The sequence below is a fragment of the Chiloscyllium punctatum genome, chromosome 1, assembly GCF_047496795.1.
Source record: "Chiloscyllium punctatum isolate Juve2018m chromosome 1, sChiPun1.3, whole genome shotgun sequence".
Classification (NCBI taxonomy): Eukaryota; Metazoa; Chordata; class Chondrichthyes; order Orectolobiformes; family Hemiscylliidae; genus Chiloscyllium; species Chiloscyllium punctatum.
Window position 1 is genome coordinate 113273441 of NC_092739.1, and position 25358 is coordinate 113298798.

General features: G+C 44.4%; 1 protein-coding gene across 2 annotated transcripts in view; it reads right to left on the reverse strand.

Annotated features, from left to right (window-relative positions):
• LOC140478857 (tropomyosin alpha-4 chain-like) overlaps nucleotides 1-24034 on the reverse strand; it is a 114698-nt gene extending 90664 nt beyond the window's left edge. Inside the window, exons 1-2 of one of the 2 annotated variants that reach the window (XM_072572405.1) lie at nucleotides 23739-24034; nucleotides 21231-21356 (exon numbers count right to left, since the gene is read on the reverse strand). In XM_072572405.1, coding sequence (XP_072428506.1) covers nucleotides 21231-21356; nucleotides 23739-23852 — 240 coding nt within the window. In that variant the 5' untranslated portion in view covers nucleotides 23853-24034. The remainder of the gene's footprint in view (nucleotides 1-21230; nucleotides 21357-23738) is intronic. The other variant, XM_072572397.1, reaches the window with a different exon arrangement.
• Nucleotides 24035-25358: the final 1324 nt, after the last annotated feature.

Below are 25358 nucleotides of genomic sequence, written 5' to 3' on the forward strand. Positions count from 1 at the left end.
GATAAAGGGAATAAATGCAGCCCAGCCAACATTTCCCATAGCACAAGACCATTTTTGCTGTGACCACGAACCATATTATAGGCAGATGGAGGTTTTGCTGTTCCCAAGCTACGTCAGGAATTGTTGGCTGCCTCTTTACATAATAAGAAACATAATGGGAAACAGGATTCTAGCTAGCCACTAAACTCTGTCAGAGTTATGGTGCAAATTCCATTAGTATCCATAATCTAACAAAATGGGCATCCAGAGGCAGCTTGCCAGCTGTGAGGCTGTGAAAATTGGATGGTTCAGATACCATTGGGCCACCATTTAGGTGAGCAATAGGGAGAGTAGCAAGGGAAATGTTTAATGTCGCAGCAACCTCAGTATTTCTTATAAAATTCACAGCAAGCCATTTACAACTTCAGCCCATGGACAGTCACGCTTGGGTGGTCAGCCATTTAATTGGAATAGCGAGCAATATGTAAGTGAAGTGCAGGTTAGCTGTGAACTAAGTTAGGGGAAAAAAAAAATACAGAGACAAGATTAGTATTTGGGAGAGGGAGTACATGAGATGAAGTTTAATTTGATTAATCTGGAATGAGCCGAGCAGAGCTATCCACTGAATGGATGGCCTTTAATCTTGTAAAGAAAAAAAACCCCAGAAACTCCCTGAGATGACAGATCTGATATATAAAGAGAGGCTGGATCAGTTAGAATGAAATTCACTAGATTTTAGGAGGATTAGGGTGGGGGGATCTCATCGAATTTTATAGGTTTCCAAAAGGACTAGAAGACTAGGAAGGATGTTACCAATGACCAGTCTCCCAGCTCCACACCCACACCAGATCCCAGCTCCCGGCCCTGCCGAGTTTTCACCATCCCCCCAGACCTCCCCCTCACTGAGGACGAACGATCAGTCCTCAGCAAAGGACTCACCTTCATCCCCCTCCGTCCGCGCATCAATGAATTTAATACACGACGTGACATCGAACAATTCTTCCGTCGCCTCCGCCTCAGAGCTTACTTTCACAATCAGGACTCCCGCCCACCTTCCGAGGACCCCTTCGCCCACCTCCAACACACTGCATCCACCTGGACACCCCGCGCTGGCCTATTACCTGCCCTCGACCTCTTCATTTCCAACTGCCGCCGGGACATTAACCGCCTCAACCTGTCGTCCCCCCTCCCCCACTCCAACCTCTCACCCTCACAACGCGCAGCCCTCCAATCCCTCTGCTCCAATCCCAACTTCACCATCAAGCCAGCGGATAAAGGGGGCGCAGTGGTAGTCTGGCGCACTGACCTCTACACCGCTGAAGCCAAACGCCAACTCGAGGACACCTCTTCCTACTGCTCCCTCGACCATGACCCCACTCCCCATCACCAAACCATCATCTCCCAGACCATACAGAACCTCATCACCTCAGGAGATCTCCCACCCACAGCTTCCAACCTCATAGTCCGGGAACCCCGCACTGCCCGGTTCTACCTCCTTCCCAAGATCCACAAGTCTGACCACCCTGGCCGACCCATTGTCTCAGCATGCTCCTGCCCCACTGAACTCATCTCTACCTACCTTGACACTGTCCTATCCCCCCTAGTTCAGGAACTCCCCACATACGTTCGAGACACCACCCACGCCCTCCACCTCCTCCAAGACTTCCGTTTCCCCGGCCCCCAATGCCTTATCTTCACCATGGATATCCAATCCCTCTACACCTCCATCCGCCATGACCAGGGCCTCCAAGCCCTCCGTTTTTTCCTCTCCAAACGTCCCCAACAGTACCCTTCCACTGACACTCTCATTCGTTTGGCCGAACTGGTCCTCACCCTTAACAATTTCTCCTTTGAATCCTCCCACTTCCTCCAGACCAAAGGCGTAGCCATGGGCACACGTATGGGCCCCAGCGATGCCTGTCTCTTTGTTGGCTATGTAGAACAGTTGATCTTCCGTAATTACACCGGCACCACTCCCCACCTCTTCCTCCGCTACATTGATGACTGCATTGGCGCCACCTCATGCTCCCGCGAGGAGGTTGAGCAATTCATCAACTTCACCAACACATTCCACCCTGACCTTAAATTTACCTGGACTATCTCTGACACCTCGCTCCCCTTCCTGGACCTCTCCATCTCCATTAGTGACGACCGACTTGACACTGACATTTTTTACAAACCCACTGACTCCCATAGCTACCTGGATTACACCTCTTCCCACCCTATCTCTTGCAAAAATGCCATCCCGTATTCCCAATTTCTCCGCCTCCGCCGTATCTGCTCCCAGGAGGACCAGTTCCACCATAGGACACACCAGATGGCCTCCTTCTTTAGAGACCGCAATTTCCCTTCCCACGTGGTTAAAGATGCCCTCCAACGCATCTCGTCCACATCCCGCACCTCCGCCCTCAGACCCCACCCCTCCAACCGTAACAAGGACAGAACGCCCCTGGTGCTCACCTTCCACCCTACAAACCTTCGCATAAACCAAATCATCCACCGACATTTCCGCCACCTCCAAAAAGACCCCACCACCAGGGATATATTTCCCTCCCCACCCCTTTCCGCCTTCCGCAAAGACCGTTCCCTCCGTGACTACCTGGTCAGGTCCACACCCCCCTACGACCCACCCTCCCATTCTGGCACTTTCCCCTGCCACCGCAGGAACTGTAAAACCTGTGCCCACACCTCCTCCCTCACCTCTATCCAAGGCCCTAAAGGAGCCTTCCACATCCATCAAAGTTTCACCTGCACATCCACCAATATCATTTATTGTATCTGTTGCTCCCGATGTGGTCTCCTCTACATTGGGGAGACTGGGCGCCTCCTAGCAGAGCGCTTTAGGGAACATCTCTGGGACACCCGCACCAATCAACCAAACCGCCCCGTGGCCCAACATTTCAACTCCCCCTCCCACTCTGCCGAGGACATGGAGGTCCTGGGCCTCCTTCACCGCCGCTCCCTCACCACCAGACGCCTGGAGGAAGAACGCCTCATCTTCCGCCTCGGAACACTTCAACCCCAGGGCATCAATGTGGACTTCAACAGCTTCCTCATTTCCCCTTCCCCCACCTCATCCTAGTTTCAAACTTCCAGCTCACTTACTGTCTCCTTGACTTGTCCGACCTGCCTATCTTCTTTTCCACCTATCCACTCCACCCTCTTCTCTTTGACCTATCACCTTCATCCCCTCCCCCACTCATCCATTGTACTCTATGCTACTCTCTCCCCACCCCCACCCTCCTCTAGCTTATCTCTCCATGCTGCAGGCTCACTGCCTTTATTCCTGATGAAGGGCTTTTGCCCGAAACGTTGATTTCGCTGCTCGCTGGATGCTGCCTGAACTGCTGTGCTCTTCCAGCACCACTAATCCAGTATTTGATTTTCAGCATCTGCAGTCATTGTTTTTACCCACTTAGGACTAAGATGAGTAGAATTTTTTTTCACCCAGACAGTGGTGATCCTGTGGAATTCTCTGCACAGTAAACAGTTGAGGACAAAACTTTGAATATTTTCATGAAGGGATCAAAGGATATGGGGAGAAAGCAAGAGTTAGGTGATCAGCCATGATTATATTGACTCGCCGAGCAGGTTCAAAGGACTTACTCCTGTTTTCTGTGTTTTTCCACATTTGGTAATGGGGGGAGGGTAAAAGACATAAAGACACCATTGATAATGAAGAAACAATGCCAGAGATTACCTTTCCTCTCCAGCACAATATTGCAGTAGTGGACAGGTCTGAGCATATCAGAAGTAACCTAGCAAAATAGAGAAATTAATAGGGCTGTAAAAGAGCTGAGAAAATTATAGACACAATAGCTACAATTTTCTAAAATTGTTTAGCTTCTGGAATGGTCCCAACAGACTGTGCATTAGAATTGGGGCTCCGCTGATCTTGACAGAAGGAAGAGAGAAATTGTGTGATTAGATATGGACGTGGGAAATGGGAACAGGAATTGACCATCTGGTTCACATGGTATCTGCTCCATGATTCAATTAGATCATGGCTGATCTTCTACCTCAACACCACATTATGCCCATATCCTTAACACTTAGAAAACCACCAATCTCTGTCTCAAACATTCTCAAATGGCTGATTTTCTCTTGCTGTCTGCAGTAGAGAATTCTAAAGATTTATCACCTGCCAAGTAAAGCCATTGGGGACATGCTGGAATGTGTTATTATAGGAAGTCTTAACAATGCAGTTTGAAAATCATAGGGCAAAATCATGTAGGGACTGGAACAATGAGAGCTATGGCAAGATTCATGGCAAAATCACACAAGAAGTCTGGCAAAGTTAATCTCAATGTTAGGAGCAACTCTTTTTTGGACTTGCTGAACAGGAAGGAGAGTTTCTCTTCACACTAGGCCATGGTAAATCACCATTTATGGGCAATTATAGCTGGTTAAATAGAGATTATTAATGGCACTATTTTCCTTCTTAATATGCAGCTTTCTATTTACCAAACCTGCCAAGCAAGCGAGATAGTAAGAAACCTTGACTGGGAAGTAAGAGAGGGTGCCTGTGACTTCAGCTCACTGCTTTCTCCAAATGACCTTCCTGTTGAATTCTGGGCTCTAACATCTTAGGGCACACTCTGTGGGCACTGGCCACATGCACCTCACATCCACCAACACTGGCATTCAACATGTGCTAACCTGTAAGAACTCTCAAGTTACATCTCCAATCTGCATACAGGTTGCTTCTGCATTTCAGTGCTGCACCTTGGAGCACAATGACAGCTATCATTGGAACACTGCAGCAAGAAGATCGTGTGCTCAGGGGCACACACCCAGCTCATGTAACAACTTATACTTCATGAAAAACAAGGTGCTGATTGGTTTTCAATTGTCCGCTGGTATGTTCAGGTGTTAGACTGGTGCATTTTCCATGTGCAAGCCTTGACAAGCATCTTGGGTGTACTTTAAGAAAGGAACTCAAAGTTAGCATGCAGGCACAGCAAGCAACTAGGAAGGCAAGTGGCATGTTGGCCTTTATTGCAATGAGTATGGAGTAACAGAACAACAAAGTCCTGCTACAATTGTCCTGCACCTTAGTGAAACCACACCTAGAATAGTGTGTGTAATTTTGAACTCCATAATTAGGAAAGGATACATGTGCAGTACAGTGAAGATTCATATTGGTCCCTGGGTGAGACAGTTGTCATTTCACGAAAGACTGAGCAAATTGGGTCAAGAATTTCTGCAGCTTAGAAAAATGAGAAATAAGCTTGTCAGTGTAAAAACTGAGAGAAACAAAACCAGAAATTGGTGAAAAAGCTCAGCAGGTCTGGCAGCATTTGTAGAGAGAAATCAAAGTTAACGTTTTGGGTCACCAATCAATGTTGGTATATGTGGCCAGTGCCCACAGAGTGTGCCCTAAGATGTTAGAGCCCAGAATCCAACAGGAAGGTCGTTTGGAGAAAGCAGTGAGCTAAAGTCACAGGCACCCTCTCTTACTTCCCAGTCAAGGTTTCTAAACATCTGAGCCAGCAGAGCCCCAGTGCTGAGGAAGGGTCAGTTGACCCAAAACATTAACTCTGATTTCTCTCCACAGATGCTGCCAGACCTGCTGAGCTTTTTCACCAATTTCTGTTTTTGTTTCTGACTTACAGCATCTGCATTGATTTTTAAAAACTGAGGTTGTTTCTCCTAGGATCATAAGCTACGATTTCCTGCACTTCCAGCGAGATGTCATCACAAAAACATATTCCCCTCCCCTTTGTCAGCTTTTCACACAGGCTGTTCCCAGATGGAATGAGCTGCCAGAGGAAGTGGTGGAGGCTGGTACAATTGCAACAATTAAGAGGCATTTGGATGGGTATATGAATAGGAAGGGTTTGGAGGGATATGGGCTGGGTGCTGGCAGGTGGGACTAGATCAGGTTGGGATATCTGGTCGGCATGGACAGGTTGGACCGAAGGGTGCTGTACATCTCTATGACTCTATATATCCATTACTGATTATATTTAAGTCTGACATAGACAAATATTTGGTATCAGGTACAAAGGGAGCAAGCAGGAGAGTGGAGTGAAGCCCATCTGCTCAAGTGGGTCTATGGTCTACTCTTGCTACAATCTCTTACATTCATGGACAGTTTGAACAGACAGTGAGACCTGACAGAGCTTGATATAGGTCAGTTTGATCTGACAATGGATGGCTAAGCCTGTTTGCATTAGATCATAGGATCAGAGAATTTTACAGTACAGACAGAGACCACTCATTATGTCTGCACCATCTCCCAAAACAGCTACTCAATTAGTTGTATTCTCTAGCCCTATCTCTGTAGACCTCTAAATTCATCACTTCCAAATATATATCTAGCTCTCTTTTGAAACCTCCTGCAGATCCCACCTGCACCACTATCCCAAAAAGTGTATTCCAAATCCTAACAACTCTCTGAGCAAAGAAGTTTCTCCTTAACTCTCTCCTTGCTATCTTGCGAACAAACTCAAAATTGTGACACCCAGTAATTTACATACCAATGCATGGAACAGAATATCCTCCTTTACACTGACAAAAGTATTTAGAATACTGAACACTTCAATAAGGTCACCTCTTAATCTTCTCTGCTCCAAACAGAATAAGCCCAATTTCTCTAACTTTTACTTGTATCTAAAATCCCCCATTTTGATATCATTCCAGTAAATCTCCTTTGCACTGTCTCTAGGGCTTTAACTCCCTTCCTTAAATAAGGTGCCCAGAAATGATCATAATACTCCAGAAATGGTCTGACCAATGATTTGTAGAGGTATACGATCACTTCGCTGCTTTTGTATTCTATGCCACTATTCATAAACCCAAGGATCCGGTAAGCTTTCTTAACAACTGTTTCAACTTGTCTGGCCACCTTCAGTGAATTTCCCAAAAGTGATCCCAATGTCCCAAAAATGTAAACCCCTCCCTTCTACACCATCCCTCAAGCCGTGCATTTCCCTCCCTGATCTGCCTTTGCCTAAATTGTGAAGCTTTGGGCACACATAGCTTTTCTGGGACTATTACCCTGTAGGTCTTGCATTTCAACTTACTCCCTAACTTCTGAAACTGATCCTGCTCGACCTCCAGTTGTGTAAGCTTGAGTTCCTTACACCAATGGGATGACAATGGGGCAGTGGAATGTAGCACTTCCTTTTGGAGTCTTTCTTTACTGTGAAATTACTGTTGCATAAGCTTTTATTGACCAAACATGTAAATGTAACATTACACTTCTATTAAATAAAAAACGTACATGCTATTGCATCTAAATTTGTGCATATCATAAATGTATCTGTATTCAGAGGAGCTCTGCTGTCAGAGTGTGTCTGAATTTGTTGGCACTTCCGTTGTACCTGGGCTTGTTAATACTGATCAATTTCTTAATGGGAGCTGTGTACCCACGTTTCCCAATACTGTTTGCATGTCTGGATTTGTTAACAGTACTTCATGTTCAGCAGGCAGTTCAGAGTGGCTGAGCTGTAGAACACTCCTTGGTGCTGCTTGACATCATTTTACCATAAAAGGAGAAGTATGGAAAGTATGCTGAGATTACTCAATGCAAAGCACACTTCTCAGTACTTTGTAAGGTGGTTAAGTCTGTTCCCTACTTTGCTTTAAAAGGCAAAAAACATCTTCACTGAGGAATTTGTGACCTCAACACTAACCCCTGAATTAACTGAAAACATAAAGCAGAAATGGGAACAAATTGCATGGTCAGTGTCATAGTTAACCCTTATATTGCCAGGACATTTTTAATGGGATTTTGCTGATCTCCTTCCATGCTCTGAAAAGAGAAATGTTTTCAACCAACTTAACCCTTGTTGCAATCATACCAGTCCCATTCCTACTGGGGCAGGCTAGGTCTTTCTGGTGCTCCTTGTTGAGTGCATCACCATGTGGGAACTGTCTCATTCAAACTGGAAACTCCCAAGTTTTCTTCTCTAATCTTTGTGTCAGTATTCCCCCCTTCAAAGGCATTTAGATGAAGTCCGATGGACACCATGTATTCCCTTAATATCTTTCACATAAAGCTGTTTATTGTTCATGTGTTATATAGTGAGCACCGGAAGACAATTTGACCATAGCAGCATCACATCTAAGTCTTGTGCCATCCTCATGAGACAGACAGATGGAAAGTACAGAATTCCATGACATGCCCAACTTGTAGATGACTGACAAGCTTGAAGCAGTGAGGAAGTGAGTTATAATTGAGTTGCCCTTATATCCAGAGAAACTGAATGGCTGCTCCAGTTAAACTTCTAATCAATGATGACCCCAGCATGTTGACGGTATGAAACTTGACAATGGTAATGACATAAAATGGCAAGAAGTGGTGGTCAGACGCTCTTATTGCAGATGATCATTGCTTGGCACTTGAGTGCCACAAATGTTACATGCCACTTCCAGCTCTGAATGGCATTTTGCTGCATGTTGGCATGGTAAATTCACACGCTTCCAGCTGATGACATTTCCTGCTTATACACATTTCACTGGACTGAGGTGCCCTGCTGTGCATCTATTCTTAAGGCTATCTACTAAATTAGGAGAAATAAACTTACGACCTAAATAAAAGCTCACCAGCTGTTCACCATTAGACACTTTCCTTTGTGCTAATGTCACTTCTCTTTTCATGGGAGGTTAACTTAAAATGATGTATTTAACTTTTCTCATCTCAGATTTGAACTTTAAAAGTTAAGGAAATTTTAAAGAATAATGGGAGTATTTTAACGCTATTAGAACATAGGAACCGGAGTAGGCCATTCAGCCCTTCAAGCCTATCCTACCATTTAATGAGATGGTGGCTATCCCTTTTCATTTGATTTTAATTTTGTTTCCCATAGATCTGGTTAATTTATTCATTGGTTCTGTAGTAGAAGTCTTCAGCAATACAAGCAGATGCTGTCAGGACCCATAGCCTTCACTATAAACCATGTGCTCAGCCCTTTCTGAATATCGTGGGAATACATCAAGTTCATTCATTACCGTGTTTTATGATCCTGGGGACTTCAGCCGAGGCCAAGATGGATCATTCAATTGGCATTTCCAGCTGAAGGTAGTTATAAATGTTTGTTGTTTGCATTCATACGATGGGTTCTATCAGCACTGAGGATGGGAATGTTCATGGATTTGCCCCTTCTAGTTCTTTAATTATCCATTACTATTCATGACAGGACAGTAGAGCTTTGATCTGATCTATCGATCATATGACCACTTAGCTCTGTCAATCACACACTGTTTCAGCTGTTTAACATGCATGTAGTCTTCAGCAGGCTATGGCATTTATAGGTGCACCTAGGGTTGCTCCCAGAATGCTTTTTGATATATCTTCAATAGACATGAGTAACACTAAGAGCAATCTTTCTACTGGATTAGAAGGGGGCAAAGGATACACTCAGCTAAAATGAAGATTAATATTAAGGTTTCCCTGGGCCATTCCACTTGAATGTGTGTGTCACTGATTTTGGTTCTGCCTTGCTCATGTTTATTGGAGGGGTCTAGGTCATTGACTGTGAGATTTGATTTGCTGTGTCTGTCCATACCAGGCTGTTACTTCATCAGTCTGTGGAACAGCGCCCCAAATACAGCTGAAGCTACCAATATTAGTGAGGACAACTTGCAAGATTGACTGGACTGATCGTGCCTATGTTGTCCCTGAATCAAAGTTGTTGCTGTATCACCATAGTCTTGTCAGACCATAGAGTTGCTCTCATTAGAGAGAAGTGACTGGTGGTGATTTAACCCAAGTGCCACCAGACCTTAGGCAAGGGTGAGGTTGAGAAGGAGAGTCCTTCATGGTAGCCTCAAACCAGAGATGGGAATTGAACCCACGCTGTTAGCGTCACACTGCTCCATAAACCAACGATCCAGCCAACTGAGCTAAACCGATTCCCAAAGCCAAGTGATCTGATATCATAATTCTTACACATTTCTGTTGAGTTTGTGTCATGTGTAAGATTCTGCAGGTAAGGACATTTGTGTTCTATAAACCTTCATGTCGTCCAATGGTTTGACAGTCAATATTAATAACAAGTTTTTTTTTAAGATTCCAGATTTATTTAATCCACTGAACTTAAATTCCTCAGCTGCCATGGTGAAGTTTGTCTGTGGATCAATAGTCTAGTTGTCTGAAATACTAGATCAGTAACACAGCAATACCAATTAAACAACTTCTCCTGTTCCTTGGATGCTGCCTGACCTGCTGCGCTTTTCCAGCAACACATTTTCAGCTCTGATCTCCAGCATCTGCAGTCCCCACTTTCTCCTCATAGGTTATTTACATAAGGGATAACTTGTAGGCAGTGCTGGTAGAATCACACACCAAGAATTGGGGCTTTCTGTAAACAACAAAAATTGGAGGGATCTTTTATACTTTAAAGTTACTGGCATATTCAGGTCTCAGCCTAATTTACTGCTCATCCGACTGCAGTTGTGACAGGAATACATATGAAGGTAATGAATTTTCGGCTCAGAGCCTGGCTATTCTTCCTGTTGCTGCAGAGCTCATTTCTGACACAAGAAAATGCTCACATCAGCTGATATTTGAAATTTCTGCTCCTTGAATTTCATTCAGACTGGCAATTGTGTTTCCAGATTCTGCTCCTGAGCTGGGGGAACCAGCAATTCTGGCTGGAATTATTTGCCTGTCCAGGGTACAACAGCCTCAACTGACCTCAACATCCAAACAAAGCATTCCACCTCTAATCAGCAGGCTAAATTGAAACAGGGGCAGCAGGTAAGGTGGTAGTGGCAGAAACTCTCATAACATTTAAGTAGTATAGGTACACAATCCTTGATCCGAAATCCCGAAATCCGAAAAGCTCAAAGTCCAAAGTTTTCGTGGAGTGTGGAGCATTGTTTTGGCGTGTGAACAGGTGACCCGACACTTCACCCACTCTAACCACGTCACTCAGTTGTGACATGGCAGCGTGGCCCAGCACTGACGGGCATCAATTTTGTCTCAGCACTCGTACTATTCACACGTGCATCTGCTGTTAGTAATTCTTTTTTATTTCACTGTGAAAATGTCATTTATTCCAAAATCAAAAAAATTCCAAATTTCAAAAAACAACTGGCCCCAAGGATTTTGGATTAAGGATTGCATACCTGTATTTAGATGTGCACTTGCAATGTCAAAATAGCTATGGCCAAGTGCTGGAAAACAGGATCAGAATAGTTAGGGGGTTAATTTTGACTGGTATGAACGTGAAGGCCACAGATCCTTTTCTGGCCTATAGGTGTCTGTTACTGTCTGAGATACATGAGAATACCATCACCTGCCTCCAAGCCATTCACCATCCTGACTTGAAAATGTATTTTCATTCCCTCACTGTTGCTGCGTCCAAGTCCTGGAATTCCCTCTGTAAGGGCACTGTGGGTCTACCTACAGCAAATGGATTGTGGTGATTAAAGAAGGCAGCTTTAAGGGAAAGGGATGGGCAATAAATGCTGGATTTGCCATGGCATCCACATCCCAGGAAGGAATAAAGAAAACCTGATGTACTCTTAATATTGGAAATGGAGTAAATCTCACTGCCTCATTGCTACAAAAATCTCTGTTCAGACAGAGTCATAAGTCAGGACTTTGTTTGGAGCAGCTCCAGTCCCTTTTGCCAGCACAGCAATGTAATTCATATGTGTGCCTCACTCTGAGGCAGTTATGTAGTAGGGAAGGAGCAGATCCAAGAAAATCCCCAGTCATAAACTTTTTCTCCTGTGCAAGAGCGGCGTACTACATGTAGAAAATGTGATTTCCTTGGGTTCTAATGTCGATCCACATTCTCAAAGTGTTCACGGTGCAGGGAACAGAACCAATGTCCTATTGCTTCAAACAAGGTTGACTGGGAATATGCATCCTGAAAAACAGTGTTCATAAATGCAGCTTCTTGAAGAGAAATTGTAAAGCCAAGTACTTGGTTTTGTTAATGGTACTTGGAAGCTGTTAACTACATATTAGATTGCTTCCAATTGGGACTAAGCACATTGATTGTAGTAATTACACTTCTCTTGATTGTTTCGTTATTCTTTAAAAGGAATATTCTAGAGGTAATAAGCAGCTTATCATTCTCCAGCATGATTGTTTCTTCAGACATAACACTTCCAATCACTATCTTATTTGGCTGTAGTCTGAGACTGGTTTAAAGAAGTGTTCCCATAAGAATTGCTGCCAATTGCTGTTAGATTTGAGGGTAAGATTGAGAGCACCCAGGTGAAACACACAGAGGGACATTCTATCCATTAATTTAACTGACAAACAATCAGACAGGCTTCCCTCCTCATGGGTATTCCTTCTATCTCCAGTTTATGCAAATTATCTGTTTCATTATCTAAAATGCCAAGGTGAAGGCACAGGAAAAGGCTGAGTGCACAGAAGAAGGATGCACTGGTGACTAAAACAGTGAATGAAGACAAATGCCCCCTCAGCAGTGAACAGACTTAATGAGGTAGCTGTGGGAGTGGGTGGGTTTGTAAAAAATGTCAGTAGCTACCTGGATTACACCTCTTCCCACCCTATCTCTTGCAAAAATGCCATCCCGTATTCCCAATTTCTCCGCCTCCGCCGTATCTGCTCCCAGGAGGACCAGTTCCACCATAGAACACACCAGATGGCCTCCTTCTTTAGAGACCGCAATTTCCCTTCCCACTTGGTTAAAGATGCCCTCCAACGCATCTCGTCCACATCCTGCACCTCCGCCCTCAGACCCCACCCCTCCAACCGTAACAAGGACAGAACGCCCCTGGTGCTTACCTTCCACCCTACCAACCTTCGCATAAACCAAATCATCCGCCGACATTTCCGCCACCTCCAAAAAGACCCCACCACCAGGGATATATTTCCCTCCCCACCCCTTTCTACCTTCCGCAAAGACCGTTCCCTCCGCGACTACCTGGTCAGGTCCACACCCCCCTACGACCCACCCTCCCATTCTGGCACTTTCCCCTGCCACCGCAGGAACTGTAAAACCTGTGCCCACACCTCCTCCCTCACCTCTATCCAAGGCCCTAAAGGAGCCTTCCACATCCATCAAAGTTTTACCTGCACATCCACTAATATCATTTATTGTATCCGTTGCTCCCGATGTGGTCTCCTGTACATTGGGGAGACTGGGCGCCTCCTAGCAGAGCGCTTTAGGGAACATCTCCGAGACACCCGCACCAATCAACCAAACCGCCCCGTGGCCCAACATTTCAACTCCCCCCCCCCCCCTCCCACTCTGCCGAGGACATGGAGGTCCTGGGCCTCCTTCACCGCCACTCCCTCACCACCAGACGCCTGGAGGAAGAACGCCTCATCTTCCGCCTCGGAACACTTCAACCCCAGGGCATCAATGTGGACTTCAACAGCTTCCTCATTTCCCCTTCCCCCACCTCATCCTAGTTTCAAACTTCCAGCTCAGCACTGTGTCCTTGACTTGTCCAGACTTGTCCGACCTACCTATCTCCTTTTCCACCTATCCACTCCACCCTCTCCTCCTTGACCTATCACCTTCATCTCCTCCCCCACTCACCCATTGTACTCTATGCTACTCTCTCCCCACCCCCACCCTCCTCTAGCTTATCTCTCCATGCTTCAGGCTCACTGCCTTTCTTCCTGATGAAGGGCTTTTGCCCGAAACATTGATTTCGCTGCTCGTTGGATGCTGCCTGAGCTGCTGTGCTCTTCCAGCACCACTAATCCAGTGAACAGACTTAGTCAAGTCTTTCCTGGTCGTGTTTGTGTTTTAAAGAGAAAAGGCTCCTGTTCTCTTCCGACTAAGCTCCACACATTTACCTATTCAAGCTAATCACTTTTCTTCCTGAATAAAGACAATCATAACATATTAAAAAAACTGAAGATAAACCCAAGATATCACATCAAAGTGAATGAGGAAATTAGGATTAGAGGAAACATTTAGTGCCATGAATAATCCAATTTAAACAGAATAAAGAATCTCTTGTGATGATTTTGCAGTTAATCCACAACTACTTATTCCCTCAACGGTGTCTTTACCAGCTTTAAGTGCTTGTTCTGATATTTCTCTTATGCTTTTGGCTCCCTCTTATTCTTGTGTTTCTCTCTCAATGTCATTTTTTTCCCCTTTTTATCTTTGTCTCTGTGTTTCTCTCTTTTTCTCTTTTCAGGTCAGGGGAGAGTTCGATGTGGTGTGGGGTGCTGAAACAATGTCATGAACAACTGCAAGTTATCTTGCACACTGGTGGGGGTGAGGGTTGTGGTAAAAGTAACACTTTCAGTATTTCCCAATCATGCCTACTTTCCTCCACTCCCTTCATAGAATTGTTCCCATTACTTTCTTCCTGTTACCGCCAAAGCCACACTTTGGAACAACCTCTGCAGCTGGCGAGAGCTCTGGATAAGCCTCCGTTGGGGGTATGGCACTCATTTGTGATCACTGTTTTGGGAAGGATCAAACTGTTGGTGTCCCATGGTTCATCTTGGTGAAAGATTCATTAGGGAGGTTTTCGCCACCCTCCTCTTCCCCGGCCACCATCTACAGGACCCTGGGTCCCCATGACGAAAACCACTTGGTGGTCTAACAGGAATAGCTCCTTGTCTTAAACAGGATGAGTTTACTGCAAGGTTTGTGAAGGACCTCCAAGTGAAGCGAAGCTGTTGTCTCCTGCTTTCTATTTATGTGTTTGTCCTGGATGGGGTTCCTGGGGTTTGTGGTGATGTGGAAATGACATCACCACAAACCCCATCCAGGACAAACATATAAATAGAAAGCAGGAGACAACAGCTTCGCTTCACTTGGAGGTAGCCACTGATGATGTTACCCAGCCAGGAAATGAAATATCTGGATATCAAACCTACAGCTCAGCGAGCAAACCTACACCCTAGGATGAGTTTACTGCATGGTAGCAGTTCAGTACATGTTACTTTGCTGTAGTAGACACTGTTACCGGAACTATGAAGCAGGATGCAAGTTCAAATCATCATATTGATTAATGCTTAGTATACTGCTCAGTTTGAACCCTTTCAGAACTTCCAAACACTTTTATAACAATGACTTGGTAGACGATTGACTGGAGAGTGCTGCTGCAAGGATTATAAAGGTCACCAAACCATTGGACAGCTCTCTCATACCAGAGTTGGTTTAACCTGAGGGTTACCATGCCTCAGGCAAGGGGAGAGGTTGAGAAGGAGAATCCTTCATACAGTCAGTTAGCTGGATGTCTGGTTTACAATACAAAGTGATATCAACAGAATGGGTTCAATTTCTCCACCAGCTAAAGAAATGGTGGTCCTTCGTTCTCAACCTCTCCCCTCGCTTGAGGCATACTGACCCTCAGGTTAAAACACCATCATTCTCTTTCCCTCCCTTTCTCGATCTAACAGGAGCAGCCTGAGGTTCTGGAAAAACCTCAGTGACGTTATTTTTATAAGGGTTACTTCATAAGATCAGCTTGTGTATAATCAAGTGAATGAACATTAATAAGTTTTATTGAACAGAACTACAGATGAGAGATGGTGAAAGCCAATCTGTCCAAGACCCTGTCCTCTGGTCTAATTGAGATGTTCATGATTTAAAGATTTTTACAGGATATATAGGAAGAAACTGAAGTATTATCCTATGGTGGAGGAGAGGGAGAAACAACTTTTCTCTTTCCTCAATAATTAAAATATTCTCTTAACTTTAGAAAATGTAAAAGCCAAAAAAACAGGCAGTTTGATCACTGGTTTGTTTTTTGCACACAGACTTGCACACACACAAGCACTCTCACACACACACTCACACATGTACACACTTACCCACACACAATGAAGCTCACTGTCTGTGATCAGGCAGCACTCTGTAAATTCACACTTTGAAGGATCAACAACAGCTCATTTATATAGCACCTTCAACACAGTCTTCAAAGCACTTCAGAGGATTTCACACCAAGCCACGTGGAAAATATTCAAACAGTCAATTAATGTTGGAAGAGGTAGATTTTAAGGCGTTTTAAAGAAATAAGCTATAAAGATGGAAAGTAAAGTAGTGCAATTGGGAGGTTTATGAAAGCTATTTCAGAGCTTAAGGCTTTTGGCAGCTGCTGGCCTGGTCTGGAGTGATTTAAACTGAGGATGCTCAAGAAGCTAGAATTGGAGGAGCAGCGGCATCGAGATGGGCTGCAGGGCTTGAGATGACAGAGATAGGGCAGGTCATGGATTTGAAAGTGAGAATGAGAATTTTAAACTGCTAGATTTTGCTTAGCCAGTATAGTTCAGCAATTGAGCACAGGGGAACAGGACACTGAATTTGAACAACCACAACAGAGCTTTGAATGACTTCATGTTTACACAGAGTAGAACATGGAGTCAAGCAAGGAATGCTTTAGAATACTCAAGTTCAGAGGCAACATAGACTTAGATAAAAATTTCCGTTGAAGATGAGCTGAGCCAGGAGCAAAGTCAGGCAATGTTAAGGTCCTGGAAATCTGTGATCTTAGTTATGATTGGGCAATGGAGAGTCATGTCAATGGCACCACAGGAACATAAAGCAGGTTTAGTCAACTGGCAAAGTGACAAGGTTGTGGCTAGGAACTACAGTTACTGCCAGGAACTGAACTAATTGGCTTTGGTATCCCAATATTTAGAAGAAATTTCTGCCTTGCCATTACTGAAAGCCAAACAATCTACATGAAAATGTCAAGAGAGAGAGAGAGAAGGTAATGTGAGCAGTTAGGGTTATATTTTCTATGGCCTGTGTCGTTAATGTCTATATGAAGGTAACAGTATGTATTTTAATGATGTCACTGCAGGGCAGCAATATACTTGAGAAATAGGAGAGACCATAGATGGATCTTCACTTGGGCACCAAAGGAGGTAACAGCACAGAGGCAGGGAGATAAACCACTCAAAAGTAAGGTCCTGGTTAATTCTGGATGGACAAGAGTGGAACACGGTAAGTGCAGATCCAGCCACAGAAGGACGGTTGGAGGAAGATGGTGTGATCAACCATGTCAAGGGGAGTATGAGGAAGGACTAAAGACCTTGTAAAGAGAAGGAATCAAAGGTTTTCAGGTGAAAATTTAAACTGTGCAGAATTTACAAGGAGGAAGCTAGCTCACTACCCCCAGAGGGAAAGAAAGTCAGCAACCAGCTGGCCAGGAGAATCCGGAGTCTGTCCTTCCACAATAATTTACTGCAAGAGGCCTCCATTACTGGAAACAGGAGCTTTGCCCTTATCCCATTGGAGAGGAGCTGCCGGTCATTCTGACTAGCCAACAGCCTTGGGACCCTCCAACCACATGGAACTAATGTGGATTTCACCAGTTTCCTCATTTCCCCAAACCCCACCTTATCCCAGATCCAACCATCCAACTCAGCACCGTCCTCTTGAACTGTTCTTCCTTCCTACCTATCCACTCCACCCTCCTCTCTGACCTATCACCATCACTCCCACACCTTCATCTACCTGTCACATTCCCAGCTACCTCCCCCCAGCCCCACACCCCCTCTCATTTAAATCTCAGTCCCCTAGGGACACCCCCTCATTCCTGATGAAGATCTCATGCTCGATACGTCGTCTCTCCTGCTCCTCGGATGCTGCCTGACCAGCAGCGCTGTTCCAGCATCACACTCTTCTACTCTGATCTCCAGCATCTGCAGTCCTCACTTTCTCCCAACTGAATACAGTGCTAGGTAAATCAGGGCATTAGCCTGGGGACAGTGTGGTCACCTTAGGGACGGCTGCAAAGGTGGGTTTTAAAATCCAGGTGGGCAGGAAGAAATAACAGTACTATCTTCCAGGGCTACAGAGGGTGTGGAAGCAGGAACAAAAGAGCACCTTTCAAAGATGGGAATCCTTAACTTCCTCACCATCCTTTTGAAAACTTCATGTTTTGAAAAAATATGCTTCCCACTTGAGCACATTACAGACTGGACTGGGTAACACTGAGGTCAACTGAGCTTTTAACAAGCTCCATTAATCCTTAATTAGTTATTTATTTTTAATCAGTGATTTATTTACCTGCAGTAGGCAGGCTGCCTAATTTGCTCGTCTGTATTGAGAGGGTGAGTTTGGAGGGGGGGGTTAGCGGGAAGGTGGCACACTGAACATTTTTTGCCATTCTCTCCCCTTGTCCCATGAAAATGTATCCTGGAGCCCAACAATGTTCAGATTTTGCAAATACAGGAAGAGTTTCATGCATTCCATAAATGTTAACACAGGAATTTATGATAGGAAGAATGGTGACACCGATATGTGACAAAAAGAATGTTAGCAAAAGTTAGCTTTTTTAAGACAGGAAATGCATGCAGATGCAGAATATTTAAGAGTTAACTAGTCTATTTCCTGTGCTGTAGACGTTCGTATTGATAGGAGTAGAACCAAAGTAAAGAGAGGTGGCATACATAAGTGTGGACCAGTTGGATGGATGACCTATTTCTGTAAATCCTAGATACTGATAATTTTATCTGTTGTACAGTAGGAGTCAAAACCATGTCCGGTCTTCAGCTAAAAAGGGCAGTGTGCAACTATACCAACACATACAGGAATAGCTCAGTTACTAATCTAACACCCTTTATTCTGTGTATGTTTTATTCCTATTTGACAGTGTAAATAATTCAGTAATCTGGATGAGTAATTCTGATGCCCAGATTAATGTTTCTGGGGTCTCACCATGGCAGATGGTCGAACTTAAATTCAATGAATAAATGTGGAATCAAAAGCTATTCTTCAGTGATCATTGGTTGTTGTAAAAACCTATCTGTTTCACTAATGTCCCTTTAGGGAATGAAATCTGATATTATTACCTGGTCTGGCTTTTTTGTGACTCACAGAGACATTTACTGCCTTCTGATGTTGTCTCGCAAGCCACTCAGTTCAAGAGCAAGTAGGGATGGGCAATAAATGCTGGCCTTACCACAACTGATGGAAAAATAAAAAAAAGAGAATAAAATGTACTGAAGATGGGAAATAAGAAAGTGACTGTTGGTTGGATTCTCTCTACGTTGCAGGCCAAAGCACTACAAAGTCAAGTAGATACAGCACCACAATTGCCAAGATGGTGAATTATACAATGTTAAATATATCAGGGCCATTTATTATCATGGTGAACATAGGCATATACAATGAAACAAGTTGACAGGAGGTGTGTACAGCCCTAACCAATGTATTGCAGGTAATAACTTCAAGGAATTATTTTGCACAAAAGGTAATAAATATTTTGTGTAACTTGACTCTTTATCATTTCTCACACCAACACATCCATCCAAGCCAATTCAGCATTGGGCCTTTTACTGCCTCACTTCACACTAAGGCCTGAAACACTCCCTCCTGATGTAACTATGATTGACTTGTGATTCTTTAAATCTATTTCACTGCTCACATGGCAGTCCCTGTAGACAAGAGACATCAATGACAGGCTGAGCAATTGCTTTGCAGAACAGCTCCTTCAGTCTATAAGTGTGACCCTGAATTTCTGGTAGTCCGTCATTTTGATTCTATCTCCATTCCCACTCTGACCTTTCTGCATTAGCTTGCTGTTATAGTGAAGCTCAATGCGGGGGCAACTAAATGTTTCCTGCTATTCCCTTTAAAATAGAAAGCCACTGACAATGTTCCTCATTCTCATCCAATTGTATTTTCATTACTTCCATAGTACAGACACAAAGTTGGTGCCAACATGTGCCAGCCAAACTCGTCCGTCTTGATTTAGCCAGCAATGCCCTCTAGTGGTTTAAACTTAAAGTAACACATGACAATGAAAATGAAAAAGGATTGATTCACATCATGCATTACAAAGCACGAGAAGGCCCATTAATTATAGTTATACAATGCAGGAGACAACCAATCTTCTCTCAGCAAGCCTACAAAACAACAGTGTGATAATGGACAGATAGTCTTCTTTATGGAGTTGACTGAAGGATAAATATTGACCAGGACCTCGTGGTGGTCTCTAAAGCTCTGCTCCCCTGCCCTGGATCTGTTACATCGCCCTGGCAGGGAAGGTGGGCCCTTGGTTTAATATCTCAATGGAAAGTTGGCAGGAAGTAGATGCCCAATAGATAGGGCAGTGCAAGAGAGTTGCTGCTTCAAAATTCAATCACTAATCCTAGTTAGTTTATTTTTCACTTTCTTTCTACTGATGAAGTTTGATTCACATGGGAGACCATGAAAAAGATATTGAAGTTTGTTAAAAATTCTCAATGTTCAGGGTGTCCAAATTTCTTTTGCAGAACGACCATATTTCAATACTTTTTCTCACTCACATGGTCCGAGAACAAAGTTTGGAAAAATAAGACATTAGAAATTCATTGACCCTGGTCCATAGAATGTATGTTGGACAACTGTGTTAGAAACAACCGATTTTACCTTACAGTTCTGATTAAGGTTTCGGTTTGTAACATCACATGACTTGCTGAGTATATGGATTCTTTTCCATTTCCCTTGTGTATCTTTGATATCTGTTCAAAATGCATGTTCTCAAGACGACCAGAGCTCTTGAACATATTTGATTATAGGTGTTTAATTAGTTAATGCACACTTAGTGAGCATGAAGTCCCAGTGAGATCCATTACAGCTGCTGAGGGGATTACAGAATTAGAAGGAGATACTCCAAGGCTCACACTCTGATTTTCAGTAATAACTAAAGGATGCCACCCGATCTGGACACAGCTAAACCAACTGAGATGTGGCCAAGAAAGACAAAATGCTGGAGAAACTCAGCAGGCCTGGCAGCATTTGTCGAGATACAAATAGAGTTAACATTTTGTATCCAATATAAAGAGTCAAAACAACTCTGTTTCTCTCTCGACAGATGCTGCCAGGTCTGCTGAGTTTCTCTAACATTTTCTGTATTTATTCTAGATCTCCACTATTGGTTTTTCTTTGAGATGTCAGTGAACACACAGGGAATGCGAGACTGTGCCAGCCAAGAGGATTGTGTGCTTGCCACTGGCTGGTAAGCAGGCCAGTTAAAAATGCTGGCACGTCAGCTTGTGATCTGCATGCTGTACATTGGACACCACTGCTTGAGACAGACGTAGCTTAACATATAATGTGTTCAACCATCAGTGAATGGATTTAAAACAAAACATGAGAATGACTCCAGCAACCCAAACAGAACAGTGACCCCAAAATACCTACAGCAAAACAGTGGGCTCAGCAGGAGACCGGCAAGCTTGTTTCATTGCTACGATAGTTGCTCCTTTAGAGAGAGGACAACTCACAAGGTATTACCTGCACCTTTGGAGACAGTGATGTACTACATTTATATCAGGTCAGTCCTACTGTTAACTGATCCTGTGGTGGAGTTAATTCAAAAGGTATTGCATTATCAAAATGACTCACGTCAGTCGCTTTCTTCTCTGCTATTTCCAATTTTCCATGAGTATCTCGCAAGGATTCAGAGCACTTGTCAAGCTCATCTTCAGTTGCTTTTTGCTTCTTTTGCAAGCTAATAATCTCTTCTTCCAGCTAATAAAATCAAAGATCACATTAATATGTTTAAGAACATGCAACAATACAACAGAAAATATACCTGATCAGTCACTTACCAGTGTGCATTTATTTTTTGGCTATTTTATTGTTAAATACTAACAATACGTGTGATTCAGTTGGTAACAGATTTGCCTCAGTCTCTGAATCCAAGTCCCACTCTGGGGCTTCTGTGCAAAGATCAGGGCCAACACTGGGCAGTACTGAGACAGTGTTGCACGTCTGAGGTGCTGTTTCTCAATTGACATGTTAAACTAAGGCTTCATCTGCCTATTTGTGTAGGTGCAAAGGATTCCTTGGCATTATTTTGAATGAGAACAGCAAAGTTATCCCTTGGCCAATTCTTATCCCGCAGTCAACATCACAAAACAAGTAAATTGTCCAACTATTACCAGAGTTGTGGGAGTTTGCTGAGCACAAATTAACTTCAATGTTTTTGACATAATAATAACACGTCAAAAATATTTATTTGATTTTAAGCACTTTTAAACACCAGAGATGTCTCGGGGCCATAAAAGTACAAAATAGATGCAAGTCTTTCTTCTATCTTTTCATAATGTGGAGGTGCCAGTGATGGATTGGGGTGGACAAAGTCAAAAATCACACAACACCAGATTATAATCCAAAAGGTTCCGAAAACTTGCAGTTTCAAATAGACCTCTTGGACTGTAACCTAGTGTCGTGGGATTTTTGACTTTATCATTTTATAACATTTACTCAATAAATTTGACATTTCCCCACTTTTAAAATATATCATCAGATCCTTTGTGGTTATTAGTTGCCACAGATGGGGGATGGATGGTAGTCTGTGCTCTGTCTCTGTATGTCTCTCTCTCTCTCTCTCCCCCTCCCACCATGATGGTGGGTTTGTAGCGGGACAAGACTATTTGATTACAATGGCAAATCTGGTCATGGCCTTTCCACTTCCGACTGAATTGAGTTACCACTACTTGAGGCCCTTAAGTGACCAATTCATGACCACTTTAGGGCATTTTTAAAAACAAAATGCATTCAAATTCACCATCTGCAATGTTGGGACTCAAACCTATAACTTCACAGCATTAAACTTGGCCTCGTGGATTGTGTGAGTCCAGTGCTATTGTCACTTCACCACCGCCTCTCCTCACTTCAGGTCTCAGGCCAGCACTGCTGGTTTGATCCAGCTGCAGGCAGCTCTCACCTGGGTGCTGTACACAGCAGCTAGAAACAGCTGGCCACCTCCTGGGGTGACACGGGAGGGGGAGATGCACTTTTATCCAAACCCCTCATCAGCTGATTCCTGCTCCTACCACCTCCCACCCCCCCAGGCTGGCTGGTGACCTCGCCACCCTCTACCCTGCTTGTGGCCTGGTGGACCTTTCCATATACAGTCACAGTGAGTCTCACATCAGCTCTCCAGATCACTGTGCCTTCTCAATCAAAGCTCCACCATGATCTCAGTATTGCTGAGCTAAGAAAACTGATCTAGGGCTCTCTAGCATTGGGTGCTCCATCAGGGTGGATGGTGACTGAGTTGCTTGGGTGCTCCATGAGGGTTGGTGACTGAGTTGCTTGTGATGCCTCCTGTAGTCGGAATACCTGCTGCCATTTTGTCTAGATTCATACTTGAACTTCAGTGACCTGGCTGAGGCATCAGAAAGCTGTACCGATGTGAGGTACAGCTTTCAAAAGCAGTAGTGAGGGGTGGGGGATAGTTAGACCCAGTCTCAGACCTAGAACTGAAGGATTTTCTCCCTGTGGCTGCTCATCGAGAACTGGCCTTTCTGTCACATATACTCAACACATTAACAGAAGGGGAGAAGGAAATCCACAGCCATCTACCAGCTCCAGTCACCGTGACTGTCCTACTGGACCCCACAATGAGGTGTTGCTTCTGATCCGAGGCTGATAGCAGGTACTGCAGCCCGCCAGGAAGCCTGGCACATCGCCCCTTTAACACAGGCTCCTGGAACAGCTACGGGCGTTCCCTTGGCTTCCCCCTGAGGCGCGCCCAGCCACAGTGTGCAGTCTAGGCGCACAGTAAATTCAGAACGAATTGAAGGTCTGGTTTGGTTTCTACAAGGTTCCACAAACGTGGGCGGTGATAGACTTTGTTACAGAATGAATTTTACTGACACCCCCCCCCCCCCCATTCCAATGACTTCAATCCTTGAAGGACCCTCCTATTCCATTATTAACAGTTTAAAGCGTGATGCTGCCTGCAGATATTAAACAAAAACTACAATCCCATGGAGTTAATCACTGAACAAAGCGGCCTTCCCCGAGGTGAGAGCCGGACTGACTGACTGACTGGGGAGCGGAATGTAGTCACTTGGACAAACTGCCTTTACAAATAGACATTGTGTTCCATTCATTCCCCACCTGCAGGCACCTGTCCTCTGCTGCTTTCTTGTCCACTTCTGCCTGGTCAGCTTTGTCCATTGCATTTTCTTTTTCCAGCTTCAACATTTGCATCTTCTTCTTAAGGGCATCCATGGTGCTCTGATTGCTTTACGCTTTAGTTTGATGGGGTTTTTTGTTTTAAAAAAAAAGGAAAAGCCAACGCTGCCTGTGTGGGAGTTGACTTTTGGAGTCGAGTCTGTGATGTGCTGCTGCAGAGTTTTACCCTGGAGTGAGTGGCGGCGGAGGCAGTGCGGGAGAAATAAGGAGTTGGGGAGAGGGGGGTGGAGGGAGGCTGGATTTCCGGGCAAAAGGAACCGAAATCCAATGACTTCTTTTGGAAAGGGCTGAGGGGATGGTGGCGAGTGTGAGAGGGGGCGGTGCTGTGCCACATCGCTGAGATGGGACGTGGCTTCTTTGTCAGCTACAACTCTGCCCGTCTTTGGGAGTCTCTGACTCAGTGAAACTCAGCCAGATGGAGAGAAAGGAATGTGTCTGCTTCTACTCTTTATAGGAAACCCATGTCTATGGTTCAGTCTCTCCGTACAAACAGGCTGGGAGAACTCTCCGGCTCAGCTCTGTAACCCCAGGCAACCCCTGTACTTCTTCATGCATCGCCCAAGCCAAAAAGCAGCTCTTACCGAGTTGTCCTTCACAAATCGCACATTTCTATTCCTTTCCTTTTTACTTCGTTCTTTCAATCCACTTAATAGTCTTCATCCTTTCAGCTTTGATTGGTCTGTGTCTCTGGTTGGGTAAGGAGTAAGGGCACTGTGGTCACAGGTTTTTGTCCCCAGTGTCAAATCCCTCCAGGCTCCAAGAGATGCAGAAGTAAGGCAGGTCAGTGGAGTTGAGGTACTGTTAAAACCATGATTGAACTGAATGGTGGGAAGTTTTACTCTGCGTTACTCCTGTTCCTATATTCTTCCCCCTGTGTAGGGTAGGGGGATGTTTTACAGTTTCCACAAATCACAGCATCTTCCAACAATCATACACCATTGGATTAATGATCAGCTCACAGCACCAACTCCATCCCTCCACTGTTGATTTGATTCCTGTCCCTGGCTGTTCTCAAAGGTTGATGGAACCTATTTACCATTTCTGTGTCCCAGTTGAGTCTGTGCTGAGATCTAAATCTTTCCCTTCAAAGAGAGCTCTGTAATCACTGGTTCCTCAGCCCATTGTACCACTAAGATGCATAGCCACGCTTAATTGTCTCTAGAGATTATTCCAATACTCTCCAAAGCAATCTCCCATTGCCTGCACCTCACCCCACCCACCAAATTTCTCCCAGCCCTGAGGTGACCATCTTTCAATTGACCAGTGGGGTACAAAGTCCTCTGGGGATGCAGACATATTAGAGCTGGAAGGATGAGACCTTCCAACTGGATTAAAATAATTTAATAAAACTAGATAAAATAGAAATGTGAAGGATAATTCTCGTTCTCCATACTCAACCCTGTGCACACTCATTAGTCTTTGCTGGCCTTGCTGACCCAGTCTCAGACCTAGAACTGAAGGATTTTCTCCCTGTGACTGCTCATCAAGAACTGACCTTTCTATCACATATACTCAACACATTAACAGAAGGGGAGAGGGAAA